We start from the raw sequence: 24057 nt of genomic DNA on the forward strand, positions 1-24057 counted from the left end.
AACAGACTTTACTGGCTTCCACTAGCTTTTAATCACATTATAATCTCACAGGATTATTAGTATAGATATTTTGCTTCTTTTCAAGAGATTCATTTTGTACAGTAAATTGAGGTATGCTACATGGTTATGTGCTGTACTACCCTGCTTTGAATTCAAATATCTACACAGAATAATTTGCAGCAACACAACATGGCTCTGTGCAATACAGTGCCACAGCATGTGGGTTAATTACAGTAAAACAGTACAAAACCCCTTTTTAAAAATTATTGGACGCATGTCAGTTTACACCATTAAACACATAAATTGGATCCAAACCCACACTTTCACTTGCCCTGATTCACACTTGCATATTGACTTGGGGGAGGAGGTGGCGGCAATTTTTTCAGCAATTCAATCTTCCTTACCAGCCTCCTCTTTCCTTGCTTATGAGCAGATATTTTGTATGTGTGCAGGGGGCCAGAGAGGAAAGGAAAGTTTGCCAAATATTATGCCCACTCCCTCTTCCATGAGCACGAGGCAGCACAAGCTGAAGAGACAGTTTGGATGTGCCCTATATATACCATCCATATAACCAGTGCTTTTTTTGTAAAAGAAAAGGTGCAGGAACTTACAACTTGTTAATCTTTTATTTATTTATTTATTTATTTATTTATTTATTTTTAAACCATTTTTTATTGGAGAAATAAAAGATTTTTATGTGCTTCCCCCCTAAAGATGAACTTACTTCTGAGTAGACATGCATAGGATTGGGCTGTCAATCTCCACATCCCGTCCCCCTAGCTACTTTTTCTACACATGGGGAAAAATACTGTACAGGTGCACTTGTAGCGTGTAGTATGTAGTGTGGCACTACTTTGAGGAGAGGAAGTAGTGAATGGATTCCAAAAAATGGCTTACATGAGTTCCATGTAGTAAAATTACTCTAAGCAACTGTGGGAGTAAGAATAAAAAAGGAATTCTTACAGGAGAGGGGTCCTTAGGTGCACATAGAAACAGCTACGTTTGCAAACAAGCCATTAAATATGGTTTAATTCAGGCATCAGAATACTCTGTGTCTTTGGGAAGGTGCTTGGCATGCAATTGTATGTTCTCTGCTGCCCTGAGCAGCTGCTGTGCATTGCTGGAGAGGAGCTGCAAACGCTGGTTGGCGGAGGGCATGCTTGTGGGGGAAGGATGAGGAGGATCTCTGGCAAGTCTGGACAGCACGTTGTACACACGTAGAATCCCTTTTCACCTGCCCTTAGCATGTGAAAACGGGTGCAGATATGTATCTCTGCCAGGATTAAGAGCCCAATCCTAGGTATGTCTACTCTGAAGTAAATCTTGTTCTAGTCAATGGAACTTACTCCCAGGAAAGTGCCTAGGATTGCAGCCTAAGAGCCCAATCCTATGCAGGTCTACTCAGAAGTCCACCTTAGTGAATGGGGTTTACTGTGGATAGGATGGCAGCCTTAGAGTCCAATCCTGTGCATGTCTACTCAGAAGTAAGTTCCATTATAGTGAATGGGGCTTATTGTGGATAGGATGGCAGCCTCAGGGCCCAATTCTGTGCCTGTCTACTCAGAAGTCAGTCCCATTAGAGGCAGTGGGGCTTCCTCCCAGGAAAGTGTGGAAAGGACTGCAGCCTCAGAACCCCTTCTCTGCCTGTCTCCTCAGTAGTCAGTCCTACTAGAGGCAGTGGGGCTTCCTCCCAGGAAGGTGTGTAGAAGACTGCAGTCTCAGAGGCCCTCCTCTGCCTGTCTACTCAGGCTGCAAGGCTATGACACTTTCCCGGGAATAAGCCCCATTGAACACAATGGAACTTACTTCTGAGTAGACATGCATAGGCTTGGGCTCTCAGGCTGCAAGGCTATGCACTCTTTCCCAGGAGCAAGCCCCTTTGAGCACATTGAGACTTACTTCTGAGTAGACACGCCTAGGCTCGTGCTGCAGATTGGCACGGGGGCTGCACCAGCCAGCTTCCTTCCCCTCCTCCTCTGCCAAGCCAGTACCTGGGCGTTCCGTGGGTGCCGCAGCCCGTCTCCCTGGCTGGCTGGCTATCTGTACTCCTTCTCGGTGTCAGCGCATGTCCCCTGCGCCCTCCACCGGCTTGGAATCTGCGCAGGGAAGCAGAGCGCAGGGGGTGGGGGGGAAAGGGAGGATGGCTGGGCTCAGGCAAGAGCTTGGAGATGGGGGCAGGAGGGGGTTGTTGTGCGGTCAGGCAGGGGCCAGGCGCCCGCCCACCCTGCACCCCCAGCACCCACCCAGTGAATGCCTCTGTTTTGCTCCCCCCCTCCTGGAATGCCTCTGAAGGGGAGGGGCCCCTGCAAAAAGGTGCTGGAACTCTGTCCCCCCCCCTTCCATTAGAAAAAAAGCCCTGCATATAACAAAGCTGATTGTGCAACAAATATATTCAGGCATCCTTGGTATCTGCAGATTCGGCATCCATTGATCTGCCTGCCTGTGGTTCCTCTTCCCCCCACCCTTTACCTTTGTTTATCTTAATTACATTCATTCGAAATATCTCTTGCTTATTGCAGAAAGCTGCCTATCTGCTTGTTAGGTTAGAGCAATGATTTTCAATCTTTTTTGTCTCACGGCACACTTAGGTACTAAAAGTGTCAAGGCACACCTCAGTCTTTTGACAATTAACAAGGTACACCATGCTGTTAGTGGGGGGCTCACATCCCCCAATGGTCCTACTAATAAATGACCCTCCCTCAAATTCCCTCGGCACACCTGCAGACCATTCGTGGCACACCAGTGTGCCCTGGCAAAGTGGTTGAAAATAGCTGGGTTAGAGTTTAACCAAACAGGCAGAGAAGCAGGCAGCCTGGCAGCATCTTGCAATTATTGTATGATTCTTGCTTTAACAGACAAGCAAGCAGGCAGGCTAGACTAAGAGTGAATGTTAACTTCCTGCTGTTAATATTTGATCTCTGTTCTAGCATCTGCCCTCTTGCTCATCTGTTAAAGCAAGAGACAAAAAGTAATTGCAAGAGAGTGCCTGCCCGCTTATTTGTTAAAGCAGGAGACATTTCATGCAACTGTAACCAAAGTAAATAAAGGTAATGGGTTGTGGCGGCTGCGGAGATAAGGTTACCCCTTATCAACGGTTTTCTGTATCTGCTGGGGGGGGGGAGGAACTTATCTCCATGGATTCCAGAGGACATCTGTATTATGGTCAAGGCCTCCTAAAAGACACTGAATAATTTCTAGTTTGGTCAACTGCAAACGTTTATTTCTTAAGCAAAGTGATGGTATATTTTGATGGTACACAAAGTGATGGTAACTGTACAGTGTGGTTCCTTGGAGGGGTGAAGGTTTTTTTTAACAAATAGGAAGAAGGGTGTCCACAAAACATGGTAAAACCATGGCAAGGGTATTGGGGCTTTAGTATTTGCCCAGACAATGGTTTTGATGCTGATCATACCACCCCTCAGGCTATTTTTAGATGGGAAAAAACTACAATTGAAAGTCAGTTAGAATAATTGAGTTTGACAAACCTGAGATGCTAAACAAAGTTAATTACTGTAAGCTCACTTGAGGGAAGGAATCAGCACATTATCAATCAAATGTTAGAAGAAATACTGAAAGAAGATAAAAAATGAAACTAAAAATAGCTGGAAGATACATGAAAAAATAGAAGGATGAAAGATTGGAGGATAAACTAAATATCACTGAAAATGTCACAAAGTTTAAAGAAATTGAAACAATTCTTTTTTTGCTCCATGCTTATATAATTATGCACCTGATGACGTGATTGCTTGTCCACAAAAGCTTCTGCTGAAATAAACTGGTTAGTCTTAAAGATGTCATAAAACTCCTTGCTCTGCATGTAGTATGTTGTAATAATATTGGTGATCATGTTCTGATATCATTTTAATACATTTTCTCTCTCAAGATGTCCTACTGGCAGTGGCCTCAGCTGCAATTGCCGAACTTGCTCGTGGGAATATGCAGATGCAGAATTCCATTGCGGAGGCACATGTGATTACACCACTAGTTGAACTTCTCAGGGGAAGGAAAATTGGTGTTCAGGTGAAAGGAGCAATGGCAATTGAGGCACTCTGTGAAAAGAATGCGCGTATCCAGATGAACTTTCTATCCAAGTCCGTTACAAAGTTCCTTTTAAAGATCCTGAAAGTAAGTCTTTGCTTCTCCTCTGTGGGAAGCTTTCCAGATTTGTGTAGCGATAGAATGTTCTTTGGTAAAACTGGAGAATCTTCATAGTTTGATCCTGAGAATGTGTTACTGAGAAACATGTCCCACTGAGGGCAATGGAAGGATTATTTAGGACTACAACATAAATTACTTGGGCAATGTAAGCTTTAGCTAAGAAACACTTGTTTGTCCAATTTACAGGCTTTTCACTTGAAAGTGAAAGAACAAGGTGCTGTAACACTCTGGGCACTTGCAGGACAAACCTTGAAACAGCAAAAATATATGGCCGAACAGATTGGATACAACCTTATTATAGATATGCTTTTGTCACCCTCTGATAGAATGCAGTGTGTTGGTAAGTCACCTGTTTTGTATGATTTTGCACCAAAAAAAATGTTTTTGGCAAGACTGTGAAGGTTCTTCAACATATCTGTTACTTTGATTGTTCTGGAAGGAGGTGAAGCCGTCATAGCTCTTAGCAAAGATAGCCAAGTTCATCAGAACCAAATATGCCAAGGGAATGGGATTGCCCCTTTGGTTCGGCTGCTAAGGAGCTCAAGGATAGCAGAGGGCACGCTCCTCAGTGTCATCAAAGCCTTGGGGACCATGTGTGTTGGTATGTAGTTTCTTTTCTGTTACTTTAAAGTAAAAAATCAGAGAGAGAGAGAGAGAGAGAGATTCTGAGTAAGAATAATGCAACCACTTAAATTGCATTTAAGGTAAATTAAATGCGGTTAATGTTAAAATGCTCTTGAAGTTATTTATTTATTTGCTTATTGCAGCATTTATATACTGCCTTTCTCATAAACTCAAGGTTGTTTACACAGGAGGCTGAACACAGACCCCATTTTTGAATTTGGTTTTTACAAGTATTGTTCCATGAGAAAATATCATAGAACGCTCCATTTCGCCAGAAATGTTTCCCTTCATAGTGTAGTCATCATGCTGGCTGTCAACCCATGTGCCCTCCAAGCTTTAACAGGTAGCTGCAAACCAAGGTTCAGACAGGTTCTCCAGATATTATCCTTTTTTGGGCAGCTGACACTTTCACACTCCTCCACAGAGATATGCCAGCAGCTTCTCACAGTCTCTTGGTCACTCTTCCAAGCTGCTGATCCTGCTTAGATTTTTCAGGCAAGGCGGCAGCTCAACCTCCAGACCATACCCCCTGCCCCAAGTGTGATGTTGTACCAAAATGATCAACTACCATTAACAAAGTTCAGATTTGACTTGCTGGTATAGAGTAGCCTGTCTGACTTATGATCCACCGCCAATATACAACCCACTAATGGCTTGATGATAATCCTGTTTTTGCTGTCTACCTGTGATTGCAAATACAGGAAGTGGAGCACATTTCAGGCATCCATCAGTCCCAAATCATGGCTTCTGAGACATTACAACAAAATCAAGCTTTCTCTCAAGAGTTTTGGTGACCATTATTAGTCTCTATCAGTAGCCACCCAAGAAGGCCTGTAATTATTGCTTATTGCAGCATTTGTAAAACAGCAGAGAATGACTACTAATAGGCTCCTCACCATCAGTATTTTCAGGGATATAGTACCAAAACAGACAGTTAATGCTGGAGTTAGAGCAGAATATAATATGCTTTCTTCTGCTACTGTTTCACATTATTTATCTGGATCTATTGAGCGATCCATCCATCTGGTCAATCCATCTGGTCCATGACATTTTCCAGTTTATAGGCTCTGTTAGCATAAGTTTTACTCTACCACAGGGGTGCCCAAACCCCTGCCCTGGGGCCACTTGCAGCACTCGAAGACTCCCAATGCAGTCCTCAGGGAGCCCGCAGTCTCCAAAGAGCCTCTGGCCCTCTGGAGACTTGCTGGAGCCCACACTGGCCCGATGCAACTGTTTGACCCTTCGTGTGGGATGAGGGCTCCCTCCACTGCTTGCTGTTTCACGTCAGTGATGTAGCAGCAGCAGCAGCAAAGGAAAGGCCAGCCTTGCTTTGTGCAAGGCCTTTTATAGGCCTTGAGCTATTGCAAGACCTTCATTCATTCATATAAGTTCATTTTTAATATAGTCATTTATGTAAACTTAAGTAAATTTATTCAAATTTTTAATGTAAATTAATTCTTTTTTTCCCCGGACCCCAAATCAGTGTCAGAGAGACGATGTGGCCCTCCTGCCAAAAACTTTGGACACCCCTGCTCTACCATATTGATTATGAAGATGGATCTATGTTGGTCTAAAAGTAAATAAAGCAAAACTCTCATAATGATCTCGTTAGCTTGTGTTGAAATATTTCTGATTTCATTCAGTGATGTAGAACACTGTTGGACCTTACAGGTGAAGCTAGTAGAAGCAATCCAAACAGTCAAGAGACCATAGTAGATGAAGGGGCCTTACCAATACTGGTTCAATTACTTAAAAATCATCATTCTCTTCGGATAAAGGTGGGTTTTAAGACTTAATTAGTGTTCCTGTAAGAAGTCCTGATACCCTTTATTCTCACTGAATACTTGTGTGCCTTGAAAACCTAGTAGAAATTTAACTGGCAAATTTGTTTGGTTTATGACATGATGATGCACCTAGGGCACTGGGGTTGGGGGAACACTTAAAAACTAGAGGCAGGATGCTGTTAGCACATGTGCAATTCCATGATCCTTGATGGAATAATACATCAGCAATGCTGATGTTACATGACATTTTTTGGTGTTGCTACTACTGTATAGCCAAGTACTTATTGTTGCAACAAGTATTGGAACTGAACTGAAATCACACAAATTAACCAATGCAGTCTAGATCTACTAGCAGATCTATCTATATGTTTCGTATCTTCCTCATTTTCTACAAATAGTATTTTATGTAGCACTTTTAATTTGCAGATTGCAAAATAGCCTTAATTATGTTCATCTTCATAATAACCAGTAGGGCACTATTATTACTCTTTACAAATTAGATATCAGATTTCAGGAACCTTTATTGGCATTAAAAAATTGGATATTTTGAAATAGTGCAACTTACATAAGGACACATACAAACAATGTGTCAGTAGCAGATGTGAGACTCAAATATAGATGACCCAGATCCCAGTTCAGCTATTTAGCCACTGGATTGCACTGGCTTGTTTTCCCCAAATATAATGTCTTCTGCATTGTTATACTTTGTAACTCTTTAGATTCTATTTTTTGCATTATTTGTACATTTACAGTTTCAATGCAGTAGCCCTATTTTTAACTATGTAATAGTTGTTCAGTTCCATACATTAGTGATAAACAAAAAACCTTGGAAAATCCCCAGGTGTCAGATTCATGATTTTTTCCAAGGGGAAGGAGAGGGAATGCATCAGTACTATTATTAAAGTTGCAATCCTATAACTTGAGGTTCTCAAACTGGGGCGTCGTGATGCCCCCTTAAGGGGCTGGGTGATGGGGAAGGCAGTGACATGATCCGCATGATCATGCCGCTGCCAGGGACGAAGGGGGGGAGGTTACTTACAGTGAGCAGTGTTGGACTCTTGGGGTGCGGGGAGTCCCATGGATTCATCTGCAGAATGGTAAAGAAAAAAAAAGTGATCACAACCCATTTCTGGTTTTGCAATAGCAAACTGCAAGTGGGTCACAATTGCTTTTTTTAACCATTCTGAGGCCTGGGGAGCTGCCATCCCCCCCTCCAGAGAGTAGTGCTGTTCACTGTAAGTAAAACACCCCCTTTTGTCCCTGACAACATCATGATCCTGGGGATTGTGTTGCTGCCTTTGTCCCTAACCCTCCAAGACTTAACCTGGTTCCCAAACTCCTGAGGAGTTTGGAGCTGCTGCTGCTGCTATACATACTCAGAAGTCCAACTGAGTTCCAAGGGGCTTACTCTCTTGGGTAAGCCCCTTGGAACTCAGTGGGATTTCGGAGTAGACGTGCATAGAATTGTGCTGTAACTCTCATCTCTGTATGGAGTGGCATGGTTTTTTCAGATTCATCACCTTTCTTAAGGGCAAAGTATTGCCTGGGACTCTTTTCAGTCTATTTTATTACAATATTATATAACAATATTGCTGGTTTAGTTTTCTCTCTGTACTCTCCTCTCCTCTCTTTTGTCTTGATATCTACCTTGTTAGTTATACTTGGCTGCTGATTGTTTTATTGTTTGCAAAATTATCACTGTAAGCCACATCAAGTCCATTTGCAGAAAGATGGAGCATATATACTTTTTAAAATAAATTAAAAGGTACATTTTATCCTTTACTTTTTAAAAGTGTTATTTTTTCCCATTCAACTGAATATTCAGGTTGAGGTTGCAGTTTCTTTAGCTTGCATTGTTTTAAAGAACTGTACCCTGCAGAATGTGTTACAAGAAAAGGAGGGTTTCTGCTATTCTGATGTCCTTGGACTTCTTTATGCATCAGATAAGGTACAAGTTTCATTGGAGTACATCATCCTGTAAGTTTAAGAGCATGTTTTGTGTTCCTTCTATGAATTCAAAAATTACTGCCAGCTTCCATTGCCTTGGAAGCTGTTGCAAGAGTTGGCTCAGTTCCCAACATATTTCTGTGGAAGAAGCAAAACTATGTGCACACTCTTTTACATGTGCAGATCCACTCCCTTCATTAGAGAGCAGTATGCTGCACATATGTGAGGTCAGGTGTACATCTGAGCACATCTATCGATTTTGGGTTCAAGCACAAGTTTACAACAATGCATAAGAGCAGCCTTCAGAAGCAATCTGACAGTCTAGCCCAGTATTCAGTGAGTCAACAGTTTGGACAACTCAGGAGTAGATGTGGGCAAATTCAGATCAGTGCACCATTTTGGAACAATATTATCAGTGGGCCAGTGTGAAAATGCCTTGATGAGCACCTCTAAGCTGCATAGCTATGCCTCAGAGGATTCATGTTCAAGTCTGTTCTATGTATATGTGTACCAGGGCATATGACAAAGACACTTGCAGCCCAGTGCTTACACTAATGGCACAATAGTATTCATCTGGTGCACCAGCAGAATATATGCACTGTTGGTGTATGCTGTTGCAAAGGCACGGTAAACACATTGCTACAGTGCTTCTAGCTGGCATGCCAGGGGAAGGCTGGAGCCTTCCCACTAGTGATGGCAGTCACAGGGATGCTCACTAGACTAGGTAAGTCTGGCATAGGGGTAACGAGGGCAGGGTGTGGGTGGATTGGGTCCAGGAGGGGGTGGGATAAGTGGTGCAAGTGTACACCATGTCTTTTTGGCTCTTGGCTTGCGTCTTGGCTGCCCTCCATGTGAGAGATGGAGCTGCCTGCCAGCCTGCGTGGGAGAACTGGAGGCCAGAAGTGAGACCAAACCAGGAAGATCCATTCTGAAATGTTGTTGGTTCTTGAAAGAGAGAACCTCTATGATTGTAAAAATCCCTTTGAGGGATTTAGAAACGCCTGCCTATGTAAACCACCTTGAATAAAGTCAGAGGAGTAATCCGATGACCAGAAAGAAGGCGGTATATAAATACCTTGTTGTTGTTGTTGTTATTCCCCTTCCCAGGCCTGATCTGCAGGCATGGATCAACTCAGACTTGACAGCAATATTGCTGGTGCAGATCCGAGTTGACCATAGCAGCTGCTAGGGCTGATTGTGGGGCAAGAGGACAAATGTCCCCTCTCCCCGAGGAGGCCTCCAGCAGCTAAAGTTCCCTTGCTGGATGCACATAGGAACTGGTGGCACCACTGCATTGCTACACAAGAATTTAGCTAATGATTCAGCTGCCTGAGGTACATGCAGTGGTTCGCCTGATGCAGTGGTTAATATCAGTGCCCCACCCACAACAAAGTAACACATGAAGGAGCACTTAAACACATGCCACTTTTGCTGAGTCTCAGGGTTATGAGTTATCATTTACTATGTGAATACCATCCTCATCCTCTGATTTTCTGGTGGGTGCAGCAATTAGCTCATAGAGCAAGCGCTGCCTATTGAGCTCCCCCATTCAGTTTTGCGGAAATGGCAACTCTGCTTATCCAAAAGAAGTCATGCACGGAACTCCAGAATTCTCCAGTCAAGTGGGTTGTGACACTTGCTTATGAGCTTCCTGCAGTGGAGCAGAGTGTATGTGTGTAGAGAGAGAAGGTCTATATAAATATAGTCAAAATATAGAAACTACTTGGGCACTATTTTTGCAAGTGCCCTATATATTCACCTTGCTTTGCCTATTTTTTACCAATTGGGAAGGATTACATCTGTTGTAACTGGTTCTTTTACTTTTTTGACTAGATCTCCGTTCCATTTGTGTGCTGCATAATAATCTTTTGTATTCTTTGGTCTGTGGTCTCATTTTGTTAACAAAATTGTCTCTGCCTTTTTACGTGTGTGTTTGTGCACTGTAGAGAACACATTGTGCATCTGGATGTAGCCTATGAAAGCCTATGTCACAATAAAGGTGTTAGTCTTTATGGTGCCACATAGTTCTCTGTTTTTGTTGTAGGGAACTAAGGGCCCAATCCTATCCAACTTCCCAGCATTGCTACAGCTATGACAGCGAAGTATACACTGCATCCCATGGTGGGGAGGGCAGTCACAGAGGCCTCTTCGATGTAAGGAAACATTTGTTTCCTTACCTTTGGACCGCATTGTGACTGCATTGGCACTGGAAGGTTGGGCCCTAACACAGCCACTCCTCTTGAATTAAGTATCACATAGGTTCTTCCAACAAACATAAAAGTAGATTTGCAGTGAACAATGTTCGGGCTGATAGGCCGCAGTCAAATAAAGCTGTTCACACCTGTTTCGTCTACTGCTTTGATAGGCATTGTCAAAGAACGAAGCTACAGCAAGTAGCTCTTCAAACTACCCAGTATAACTGATGTACTGATCTTAAAGTCCCAAATACATCAGTTCTTAAAGTTCTGGATACTTGTATTTTCTTGAGATAGAACAATATGTACTTGGGACTTTAGAATCAGTACATCAGTTATACTGGGTAGTTTGAAGAGCTACTTGCTGTAGCTTCGTCCTTTGAAAATACCTATCAAAATAGTAGGCGAAACAGGTGTGAACAACTTTATTCGACCGCGGCCTATCAGCTTGAACATGGCTCATTTCAATGTCACGAATACTGGCCGTGAAAGCCTTAACATGTATATAAAAGTAGCGTGTTTTAATATAACTGTCAATATTTATGTATTTCTATTGATTTTATTTTAAGGATATAAGTCTACGGACAGGATATGCTATAGCCCTTTTTGCTTATAATAATCCTATCCAGCAGTTCTTGATACTGGAGACTGGACCGATATCACTGTCAATATTTGAACCTTTTCTGCAATCGGAGGTAGAGACAGATAAAGCAATGGCTGCCTTTCAGGTACAAAACCAAGGATGATATTTCTAGTTCACACAGACTGTACCTTTGTGTAAACATGAATATGTCATTTTAGAAAATAATGTTTGTTGGGAGGAGTTGTTTTGATGCTATACATCAATGCTTTGGTTGGGATCCAGTGGTCCATGATCAGTCTACCAAGTGGGCTTTTTCACTTATGTTAAGCAGCAACCCTTTCTACAATGATCCCAGAAAAGCTGCCCCTGGAGATACAAGGGTCTGCCACTGGAGGAAAAAATGGCCACACACATAGGCTTGTCAGTACAATCCTGAAATCTTCTTAAGCAGGCACAGCCATCCCAGGGCTGGCTCAGAGTGTTGTAAATGTGCCATAAGGCATGTTTGCAGCAACCTGAGAGCTGGTAGCTCTGGCAGAAAGGCATGCATTGGCCTACTAGCACCACATCCTGACTGGTGTGTAATTTCCCAGTTTCTTCTTTTTCCACTTTCTAAAGATAAGGACATTTGCTTCTCTTCGGTCCTCTGGCACCTCACCCAGTCTCCAGTTCTCAAACATTGTAGAGAGTGGCTCCAAGATCACATCTTAAATACCTAAATGTAATTAATCTGGTCCCTGGAGACATAGGGCCCAATTCTAACCAACTTTCCAGCATTGATAAAGCCATGCCAACAGGATGTGCATGACCCACTGTGGTGGGGAAGCCATCATGGAGGCCTCCTCAAGGTAAGGGGACATTTGTTCCCTTACCAAGGGGCTGCATTGGCACTGGAAAGTTGGTTATGACTGAGATCTTAAATTAGAAACATAAGAACAGCCCCACTGGATCAGGCCATAGGCCCATCTAGTCCAGCTTCCTGTATCTCATAGCGGCCCACCAAATGCTCCAGGGAGCACACCAGATAACAAGAGAACTGCATCCTGGTGCCCTCCCTTGCATCTGGCATTCTGACATACCCCATTTCTAAAATCAGGAGGTTGCACATACATATCATGGCTTGCAACCCATAATGGATTTTTCCTCCAGAAACTTGTCCAATCCCCTTTTAAAGGCATCCAGGCCAGATGCCGTCACCACACCCTGAGGCAAGGAGTTCCACAGACCAACCACACACTGAGTAAAGAAATATTTTCTTTTGTCTGTCCTAACCATCCCAACACTCAATTTTAGCGGATGTCCCCTGGTTCTGGTGTTATGTGAGAGTGTAAAGAGTATCTCTCTATCCACTTTATACTTCCCATGCATAATTTTGTATGTCTTAATCATGTCCCCCCTCAGGTGTCTATTTTCTAGGCTGAAGAGGCCCAAACACTGTAGCCTTTCCTCATAAGGAAGGTGCCCCAGCCCAGTAATCATCTTAGTTGCTCTCTTTTGCACCTTTTCCATCTCCACTATGTCCTTTTTGAGATGTGGTGACCAGAACTGGACACAATACTCCAGGTGTGGCCTTACCATTGATTTGTACAACGGCATTATAATATTAGCCATTCTCAATACCTTTTCTAATGATCCCAAGCATAGAATTGGCCTTAATTACTGCCGCCACACATTGGGTTGACACTCATCAACCTGTCCACCACCTCCCCAAGATCTTTTTCCTGATCTGTCACAGACAGCTCAGAACCCATTAGCCTATATGTAAAGTTTTGATTTTTTTGCCCCAATGTGCATGACTTTACACTTACTTACATTGTAATGCATCTGCCAATTTGCTGCCCATTCTGCCAGTTTGGAGAGATCCTTCTGTAGCTCTTCACAATCACTTCTGGTCTTCACCACTTGGAAAAGTTTGGTTTTGTCTGCAAACGTAGCCACCTCACTGCTCAACCCTGTCTCCAGGTCATTTACAAAGAGGTTGAAAAGCACCGGTCCCAGGACAGATCCTTGGGGCACATGGCTTTTCACTTCTCTCCATTGTGAAAATTGCCCATTGACACCCACACTCTGTTTCCTGGTCTTCAACCAGGTCTCAGTCCAGGAGAGGACCTGTCCTCTAATTCCCTGACTGGAGTTTTTTCAGTAGCCTTTGGTGAGGGACCGTGTCAAACACCTTCTGAAAGTCCAGATATATAATGTCCATGGGTTCTCCTGAATCCACATGCCTGTTGACTTTTTCAAAGAATTCTATAAGGTTCATGAGGCAAGACTTACCCTTACAGAAGCCATGCTGATTCTCCCTCAGCAAGGCCTGTTCGTCTATGTGTTTTGAGATTCTATCTTTGGTGAGGCATTCCACCATCTTACCCGGTATGGATGTTAGGCTGACCGGCCTATAGTTTCCCGGGTCCCCCCTCTTTCTCTTTTTAAAGATTGGTATGACATTTGCTATCCTCCAATCTTCTGGCACCGTGGCCATTTTGAGGGACAAGTTGCATATTTTAGTCAAGAGATCAGCAACTTCATTCTTTAATTCCTTAATAACTCTTGGGTGGATGCCATCCTGGCCCGATGACTTATTGATCTTTAATTTATCAATGAGGTCTGAAACATCTTCTCTTTCAACCCCTAACTGACTTAATTCCTTGGTCAGGAGGGGCCGTTCAGGCAGCGGTATCTGCCCGAGGTCTTCTGCTGTGAAGACAGATGCAAAGAACTCATTTAATTTTTCTGCCATCTCTAAGTCTCCTTTTATCTCCCCTTTCCCTCCCTCACCATCCAGAGGGCCAACTGCTTCTCTGGCGGGTTTCCTGCTTCTAACATATTTGAAGAAGCTTTTATTACTCCCCTGAATGTTGCTGGCCGTGCGTTCCTCATAGTCTCACTTGGCCTCCCGTATCACCTTCTTACATTTCTTTTGCCACAGTTTATGTTCCTTTTTATTCTCCTCATTAGGGCAAGACTTCCATTTATGGAAGGAAGCTTCCTTGCCCTTTATGGCCTCTCTAATTTGGCTGGTTAGCCATGCAGGCACCCACCTGGTCTTAGTGGGGCCCTTCTTCCTTTGCGGTATACACTTACGCTGTGTCTCTATTACTGTTGTTTTAAGCAGCCTCCATGCACTCTGGAGAGATGGACTCTTTTTACCTTCCCTTTCAACCTCCTTCTAACCAGCCTCCTCATTTGAGGGAAGTCCACTCATCAGAAGTCAAGGGTTTTGTGAGAAGTTCACAAAAAATTCATTTTAAATTCATTTAAAATAACTAAATTTTCCCTTTCCATTGTTTATGTATGACTGTAGAGCCCCACAACCTCACTGTTTTGTTCCTCTTCCCAACTCCCGTGCCAGTCTTTTTGCTCCTGTTAGCTGCCCTTGTTTGTGAGCTCCCAGACTAGTTGTGCCTCCTAAGAGAGCTGATCCAGAGTGAGTCATTCAGCATAAAGGAGAGCAATTGACAAATCACCTGCTGTAACTAATAAATACTGATGTGGGACTATGTCCATCATCTAATTATCCAGGAGCTAAGCTATGTCCAGAAGCACATCCCATCTCTCAAACTGTGGGCCAGTTTCAGAGATAGTATAACCCCATTCCCTCATGAGCACATCCACATCTCCTAGATCAAGAGAGCTGCAAAAATCAAAAACTCTATCTTACCTGAATTCAGCTTCAATTTAACTCTCATCCACTCCATTACATTACAGTCTTCAAGGACTGGTTTAGATCCTGCACTGCTGTTCTCCAATTTGATGTAACTTTCAATGTCACCCTGATTGATACTGATGCTGATAGATGCTTTGACTGGCCTAACTACCACCTCCTGAAAGGGCTGAGGAAATCCCTTCCCATCATCAATAATTGCTGCTACAAGCCATTGTTTATCAAAAGGAGCAAGGACTGAAAATGCCAGTACTTCTGTGCGCTTCTGTCTGCATCCTCAGGCAACATAAACCTATGTCTCATTCCGTTGATCTTGTAACCATTGGCTTCATTTCCATTAAAATGTGTTGCTGAGTGTTGAAACAAAAATGGATAGACTACAGTAGTGTGAAAAGTAAGATATGGATGCAGAACATCAGAAGTCTAATGTGTTGTGTCTAAATGCATTTTTTAAAATAAATTTCAGATAGTTGTGTTAGCCAGGATTATAGTTGATATGGACCAAGTTACTTTGTCTGCAAGAGGAGTTTCTATTTTAGTTGATCTCCTGTGTTCAGAAGAAACACCCACTCTAGTGCTAACAGGTGAGAGATGCTATAAAGGAGCAAGCTCTGTTTCTTCAGTACAAAAATGTTTAGAAACTAAAGTCCTAAAATATTGAACAACCTTAATACAATAGGACATGGCTGTTTGTATCTTCAGTTAATACTCAGGTCTAGAGAATATCTGTTTATTCTCCTTCACATGTTTTTTTTTTGTCTTTTCAATAGTATTTACTATTTATTATTTTTAACCTTTTTATCTTTCCTTTCTTGCTTATGGCAATCCAAGATGGCTTACAATCAAAGAAAAACAACAAATTCATAAACCAAATTATGATGGCCAGAGTGTACAAAGGGACATTTGGGAGAAATCTCAAATGGATGTTTACATTGCTAATAATGAACAATTAAACATGTTGAAAAGGAAAGGAAAATTGGTTTGGTTGTAGGTGAGACACAGTTGATAGATTTACTGGGCTCTGATCCAGCCAAAGTTGGCTGTGAAGAAATCCAATAGAAAGCAATATGACTTAGTTAGTCATGACAAACTCGATCCATTGCTCTCAATGAGACAGAAGCTTATTTCTCATTGAGGGGTTTCTGGAGTCAAAGTATTCAAAGTACAGGTGTGGGGGGAAGAGTCTCATTATTGACTGCTCTTCCATACACACAAAAACATCCCTGCTCATAGAAAACTTGTGTGTCAGAGAAAAGGCAAGACTAAAGCCTTCTTCCTGATATCTTGTTTTCTAGGTGGAAGAATCTTAGATGAAAAGAAACTCAAGACCAAACTATAATGAGGCTACCATTGAAACTTCAGCTGGTATCCTGGCTACCCAGTTGCTTTATTAATGGTTAACTGTAGGTTTTATATTCTGCAACAATTATAGCAGGCATTGATCAGTTTGTATACAATTCTTGTATAAACAACATTTTTACAGAAGCCAACATAAATTTTGATGTATTAAAAATGTAAAGCTATCTGTCAAAGATCTTACAATTTGAAAACAGTTTTGTCTTGTAAAAGAAGTTTGCAGAAGGCAAGAAATTGTCCCAGTACAACAGTCCCTAGGAGCAGGGGAAGTTTTTCCCTCAGAAAGATCCCCTGTTCTCTGGAAGGGACAGTTGTCACCCACAAAGGAATAAGAACATAAGAACAGCCCCACTGGATCAGGCCATAGGCCCACCTAGTCCAGCTTCCTGTATCTCATAGTGGCCCACCAAATGCCCCAGGGAGCACACCAGATAACAAGAGACCTGCATCCCGGTGCCCTCCCTTGCATCTGGCATTCTGACATAGCCTATTTCTAAAATCAGGAGGTTGCACATGCACATTGTGGCTTGTAGGGTGTGGGTCTGAAGGTTTGCCCATCTAAATATACCATGCATGTAGCAACAGAAAGAATGGTAAAACTGGCTCTGTAAAAACTTCATTGGCATTATGAAAACATTTCCAAAACAGTGCTAATTTGCTGAATATTTTGGGGATTACAGTTGTACTGCCTAATCTTATAATTTTGTGTGATTTTAGCATGATTTGCTAGCATGTATAATTGTAATATCTATTTATCTATAGGAAAATTATTGGCTAGTTTGGCTCACACAAGAGCAGGCATTCCAGAAGCAATTACCAGCTTGGGAACTGTCCAGCGTCTTTGTTATCATTTATATGCACTGGAAGAAGAGGTAGAACTTTTAGATTGTGGAGTGTGGCCTAAAAGTGTTACAGACCAATCAATGCAAACAAAATTATCTTCAGTAGATGTTCCTAGATCCTGTTAACTATAGTTGACTGCAATGGAAACTTTTCTCTGAGCACATGGAGCTTTCTTGTTCTGCAGTGCTTCCTCTTTCACCTTAAAAAAAGTTTCCCCCTTGGCTCCCCCCCCCCCCGTTGTCCACATTCAAATGTGACCTCCTCCCTTCTTTTATTTAATTCAAACTATTACGTGTTAACTCATCAGGAATCCTGAGAGATAACCCACATACCAGTTCTTTGTAATAAAAAAAAAATCAATGAATGTTTAACAACAAAACAGGAAGCAGGTTTGCATGTACCAAGAAATTTGGAGAGCTATTTCTATAAAAACAAAAAACCCCAAACCCAAAACTGAAGTCATTCATTTTAAGGTCATGTCAATCTGATACTTAGCCTGCCCTGCTATGGGACTCTTTGGCCCAAATCCTAACCAATTTTCATGCACTGGCATAGCTGGGCCAGTGGGACGTTTGCTGCATCCCGCAGTTGGGTGGCACTCACGGAGGCCACCTCAGAGTAGGGGAATGTTTGTTCCCTTACCTCGGAGTTGCATTGCCCTTATGTTGCTACTAGAAAGTGGGTTAGGATTGTGCCCTTTGATGTTATTCCAGATGGATAGTTCAGACCACCATTCCAAATGGAATCAGTGCTGTGAAAGCTAATTTTGTCAATTAGCATACAGCATGAGCCTGATTCCCAGTGTGCATATGAAATACTGGGTGTTTTATGCCTAATAAAGTTTTTTGAAATTGAATAATGGGTGTGTGATGTGGACTTTTTGACACTGTAATAGCACTGTTTTGTAAATGCAGGAACTGAATTGGAAGACAAGCCATAGGCAGGTTTGTTTCTGCATAGGGATCATCCTCAGATACAAATCACAATTCAATAATATATGGAGTATAAATGCAGTGCGTACTAACCCACAAGATTGTATCTATCTTGCTTTTATCATCCAGTCAAATAATGTGGTGGACTGAATATGCATATCAGTAAAAAGCCCAAAATAGATGCACAGTGCTGTATAAGACAGTGCCCTCTTATAAGACATCATCATCAACATGCAAATTCAAGTCAGAATCTTTGGTAAACATGAAACTTTCCTAGTTATACTTACTTAATTAAAAGGTGATGCAGCAGATTATCAATATTCATAAAATCTGTATCTTCATTCTTTCCCTCATAATGGCTGTTTTGTTACATATCTTCTCATTATACGATTTTCTTTAACTTCATATAATTTCTGATAGAGCCCTTTAAAAATTAAATGTTACCTTTATATCTTGAGATCATAACCTAAGCCACATAAAAAGGGGAATGTCTGTCTCTTCCAGGTTCGTTCAGCCATGGCGTGTGCCCTGGGATATTTGACATTTAACCGAACAGCATATCGCCATCTATTAGTACAGTGTAGGAATAAGCCCAAGCTTTTCAAAAGGCTGATTATGAATCTTAGCAAAGACGGAAAAATAAATGCTGACTTTGTGAAAGAATTTAAGAGACAAAAGAAAATTGGGCTTCCATCTCTCAGGTAGCACAAGTCATCTTGCTTCTCTATTTTGTGGGGTTCTCTATTTAGAAGGCCCCACATTTGTAGAATAACAAAAGTCTTGCAGATTTAGTTTATTATATTTATATCCTACTGTTCAGCCTAGATGGACTTTCAAAGCAGTTTACAATTTAATAATAATTTAGAGGGACAATAATAGGTGTTTATTGGAGTCTAACTGCAGGTTGACTGTGGTTGGCCAATACCAGCCCCCAGAAGCACATAGCTCTGTACTCTTCTAGATCCTGCCACTTAGGGTGCAATTCAAACCCGCGCTGGAGCAGGCAAGCCAGGAGGCTTGCGCTGCATCCAATGCGGGTTTGTGGGCAGCAGCGGCTCAGCCAGAGGCAAGGGGAAACTCTTCCCCTTACGCCTGGGTAAGGGCTGCTGGCCCCAATGGATCTCCTCGGACCTGCGGCACCTCTGGAGGTAGTGCAAGTCTGAGGAGAGCAGAGCGGCTTGAAGCCGCTCCGTTCTCTGCGGGGACAGGGGTTGGGATCCAGCATAACTACCAGGTCCCAGCCCCGCCTCCAGCTCCCTGCGCACCCGCCCCCGGGGCCACCCATTGCCTGCCCTCCCCCTGCCCAGAAACTCCTCCTTCCCTCCTCCGCCCCGCCCCCCACGCCTACCTTTGTTGCTTGTGCCGGCACAACGCACCGACACAAGTGGCTGCGGGGAAGCTGCGGCAGAGGCTTATGCCAGCCTCCGCAGGCCTGGCTTCCCTGTGAGAGGGTGCAAACATGCTTTAAGGCACATTTGCAACCCTCTTATGCTGGCCCAAGGGACTTGGGCTGAAATAAGGCACCCTTTGGATTGCGCCCTTAGTTATATAGTTAATGGCTTCAGGTTCCTCCCTCCAGGGACCCATACAATAAGTGGTAAAAGGCTTTTATTTAAAAGCTCACCAAAACTTCCATCAAATATAATGGTCTGGCACTATATCTGGGGAATATCCAAAATCTTCTTTGCAATCTGGAGTTTAGAACAAGAAGACTTATCAACACAGGTTCACTAAGTAATTAAGGGCGCAATCCTAACTTGCGCAGGAACAGGCAAGTCAGGAGGCTTGCGCTGTATCCAGAGCAGATTTGTGGCCAGCAGCGTCTTAGCCAGAGGCAACGGGAAACTTTTTCCCTTGCCCTTGGGTAAGAGCTGCTGGCCCCAATGGATCTCCTCAGACTTGCGCCACCTCCTGAGGTGGCACAAGTTCGAGGATAGCTGAGCAGCTTGAAGCTGCTCCGTTCTCCCCAGGGACGGGGTTTAGGATCCAGCATAACTGCCGGACCCCAGTCCCATCTCTTGCTCCCTCTGCGCCCGCCCCCCTGGGCCGCCCATTACCCTCCCTCCCCCTGCCCCACGCCTACCTGTCACCGTTGCGTCGGCTCATCCGAACTGATGCAAGGAGCCGGGAGGAAATCAGCATGGAGGCCTCCGTCAGCCTCCACAGGCAGGCGCTTCTGGGAGCACCAGCCTGGCTTCCTCCCATGGAGGCGCAAACGTGCTTTACGACAAGACAAGGTTTGGATTGCGCCCAAACTTACTAACAGTTCAATTCTGGAAGAGCAGCCATCTACTGCAGAAAAAAGAAACAAGCATTTTGTGGAGACTGAATCCTAAAATTTACGGAGGCATTAGCTTTCATAGGCAACAGACTTCTTCCTCAGGTGCATGAAGTAGACAATGCAGGGCTGGCCCATCCATTAGGTGGAAGTAGGTATCTCAGACAACAGATTGTTGTGGGGGGGGGGGTGCTACATATTGCTGTTCCTCCTCCTCCATAAATGCTCAGTCTGAGCTCATCACTCTCCTCTAGACTTCCTTTTAGTTCCCCTCTTCCTTTTTACATCCAGGAAGTGGAGGAAGAAGTGCACCACCAAGAAAGGGGGAGGCACACCACTAGGCACTAGGAGGTCTTCAGTGGGCCCTGAGAATGAATCTGGTCAGTGAAGATGAACTGCAAGTTCAGAAGCTAAACTATACTGACTGTTTCATAGGCAGATTAAGCATAGTGTGTACCCGAATCCTCTCGTTACTTTTCTTTAGATTAGTCCCAGAGACTTAATTAAAAATACACCAAAATGCAACATTTCTGCAGTTTATAAGACTGCAGCCTAAATTCTGAATGTTTGGTTTTTTTTTTCAGTTTGGTAATAAATGGAGGACCATCTGCAGTTCCAGTACACATACGAGGTATCTTACTTTTTATGTAATTTCCTTGCCTACATAGCTCATGATTAAGTCTATCCTTTTAGCTACTCAACTTCATAGCATTAATTTATACCAAACCCTGATAAATCAATACTTAAATACTGTACATGCAAAGAGCAAAGTGCAGAGAAAGTAAACATTTAAATCTCATTAGCCCTAATCCACATCCAGTCACTGCACTGTCTGCAAACACTTCAACTGATCCCTCACTGAACAAGTGATCAGTCATCTGATAGGGGTGACACACTTTCATGATGATCCAGAGAAGATGATTGATTTTGCCATCCATCAGCAACATCTCATGCCTCACTAGTTCTCGTTCTGGAGGTCATTGAGCTTTGGGGGTTACCATAAGAAAGGGGATCATAAACAGAAGCAATTTTGTGCTTCTCTGGACCCAACCCATTGTTTCCAATCCAGCAATGGAACCCAAGCGCACTGTGCCAATCCAGCAGGGGGTGCACATGTGGAAGTCTGCTTTGGCCCCCATGCAGCACCCATGTTACCTCAGGAAAACAGAAATTAATGGATCAGTTTTTTCTGCACAATAAAGTATTTAAATCCACCTGATTCAGCAGCTTAATTTTCAACAATTAAACTTGTAAATTCATCTCATTGGGTTTTGGGGGATGGACTGCACATCTAAGTCTCAGCGTTCATCTGTAGCATTTCATTAAGGCAGAGTTATTCAAACTGGGGCATTGTGATGCCCCAGCCTGACAGCCCTAGCCTCTGCCCCCTTAAGGGGTGGGGGCAGGGGGAAGGCAGCAACACAATCCCCAGGATTGCATCACTAAGGGGGAATGCAGGGACTGGGATGCACTCACTAGCCCTGCAGCAGCCTGTCGGGGGTGCAGGGAGCCCTGCGTGAGCGTCTGCAGGGCGCCCCAGCCTTCTAAAAGTGAAAGCGGAGCAATCGTACTCCACTTCCACTTTTGGAATGTTGGGGAGCCCTGCATACGTTTGCGAAGTTAAGGAAGCTTCTGTGACTGCCTCCTCACCACAGGGTGCAGTGCACACCCCATTGGCACAGCTGCACTGGAAAACTGGATAGGATTAGGGTCTAAAGGAGCTAACTATAAGGCTTAAAGCTGAAGCAGTACATAAATAAGGGCGCAATCCTAATCAACTTTCCAGCACTGACATAGCTATGCCAATGTGGTGTGCACTGCATCCAGCAGTGGGGAGGCAGTCAAGGGGGTCTCCTCAAGGTAAGGGCATGTTTCTTACCTTGCCTTGGGGCTGCATTGCGGCTAGGTCAGTGCTGGAAAGTTGGTTAGGTTTGTGCCTTAAGTCAGGTTTATTATAAGTCTGAAAGGACATTAGACTTGTTGTGAATTGAACCCATGGTACATGGCAAAGTGCTTTTGAATTCCACTGAACTGGACTTGTATAAACCCTTTATGTAAGCCAAAATATCTCTGTGTTCCATCCATTTTATCCAATATGTTGTAGAACAGCCAAAACAGTGATATTCCCTCAACTTAAAAAGTAATTTTGTTATGCCACTGAACTGTCTGATATGGATGATGCTGTCAGCGCATAAGAAAGTAATGTTTTTGTTTTGCAGACAAATCACGGGGTACTGGTGTCAAAGTATACAAAGCAAAATGCCATCCAAAGGATTCCCTCTTTTTAGTGCCTACAACAACTCACTTAATGGGACGATTCAGAACTCTGGAGAAGCCCCGCATTCCTATCTCCACACACTATCAACAGCCACATACCACATCATCAGATCTCATTCAAGTTTTAAGACCAAGAATTGTTAACGTCTGTGCGCTCCGAAGTAACTCCCCAGAAAAGAAAGAATGACTATGGTGTAGCAGCAAGGAACAACCGCTGCTCTTAAGACCACTAGGATACTACTTCATTAGGGTAGAACTACTGCTATGTAGAGATTAGTGACAGGACAAACCCTATATTTTCAATGCAAAGTTACATATTAATGCAAAGAATTGCTGCAGTGCTAGGAAATAAAAACACTGGTGACCAGTCAACCATTATGTCTAAAAAGCAACTTACATGCAGTGTCAGGACAAGGTGGGGTTAAACTCTTACTTCACAGAATGTGGTGCTTCCTTCAGAAGCTTGCACTGGTTCAAAAATATTCATCAAATATACTTTCAGCGATTTTCAGGGATGGCTGGTGTAGGAAAAACCATGGCAGCTATCACGAGGGACCTAATGACATTTTGGAGTTGGCTTTCCAGTGTAAATGGTGACAGCCACAGTATGTAATCTTTCTTGTACATAAAAAGCTGTTCCCCTGCAGGTGGTAAAAGGAGCAGTTGAGGTGTAATTCCCTGGCTCCCAAATGTTTTAGAGGCCCTAGAGCAGCCATTTTCAACCTCTGTGCCATGGCACACAGGTGTGCCGCGAATGGTCCCCACATGTGTCATGGGAGTTTGGTGGAGGGTGATTTATTAATAGGACCATTGGGGGATATGAGCCCCCCACCAACAGCATGGTGTGTCTTGTCAATTGTCAAAAACCAATGGTGTGCCTTGACAATTTTAGTACCTTGGCAGTGTGCCATGAGACCAAAAAAGGTTGAAAATCATTGCCCAAGAGGCTGTTGCCTGATTTATAAATTCCAAGGGGTGTGGCTATAATGGTGATTGGCAAGCAGTGCCCCCCCCCCAGAAGCTTTTTAATCCTTGATGCACATAGCCCAATCTGACCTGTCAGTTTCGCGAACCACCAAAATTTGGGTCCCAGACCCATAGTTTGGGAACTGCTGCTTCCCATTCTGGTGAGAAAAAATGGCAGGTAGCAGCAGTTAGTTGCCAGGAAGAGCAGCAAAGCATTTTCTGTGATAATGCCACCGCCGCCACTCAAGCTGGCTACCCTATGCCCCAAAATTTCTCACAAGTGTTGTGAGTCCCCCATGAAACAGATGAAATGGGGGGAGGTTCTAAAACTAAGAAACATAAAGGAGTGTTCTAAATATCTCACAACAAATCAATTATTGTATATCTTAAGGCAGTGTTTCCACAACTATGGGTCAGGACCCACTAAGTGGGTTGCGAGCCAATTTCAGGTGG

General features: G+C 43.4%; 1 protein-coding gene across 1 annotated transcript in view; it reads left to right on the forward strand.

Moving 5' to 3' along the window:
* The window catches only part of ANKAR (ankyrin and armadillo repeat containing), a 41720-nt gene extending 24357 nt beyond the window's left edge, over positions 1-17363 (forward strand). The window contains exons 12-20 of the mRNA XM_066637169.1: positions 604-631; positions 3879-4125; positions 4345-4498; positions 4598-4759; positions 6454-6560; positions 8392-8514; positions 11278-11436; positions 15419-15536; positions 17071-17363. Of these exons, the coding sequence (XP_066493266.1) occupies positions 604-631; positions 3879-4125; positions 4345-4498; positions 4598-4759; positions 6454-6560; positions 8392-8514; positions 11278-11436; positions 15419-15536; positions 17071-17276 (1304 nt within the window). The 3' untranslated portion in view covers positions 17277-17363. The remainder of the gene's footprint in view (positions 1-603; positions 632-3878; positions 4126-4344; positions 4499-4597; positions 4760-6453; positions 6561-8391; positions 8515-11277; positions 11437-15418; positions 15537-17070) is intronic.
* Positions 17364-24057: the final 6694 nt, after the last annotated feature.

This window comes from Tiliqua scincoides, chromosome 1, assembly GCF_035046505.1.
Source record: "Tiliqua scincoides isolate rTilSci1 chromosome 1, rTilSci1.hap2, whole genome shotgun sequence".
Classification (NCBI taxonomy): domain Eukaryota; kingdom Metazoa; phylum Chordata; class Lepidosauria; order Squamata; family Scincidae; genus Tiliqua; species Tiliqua scincoides.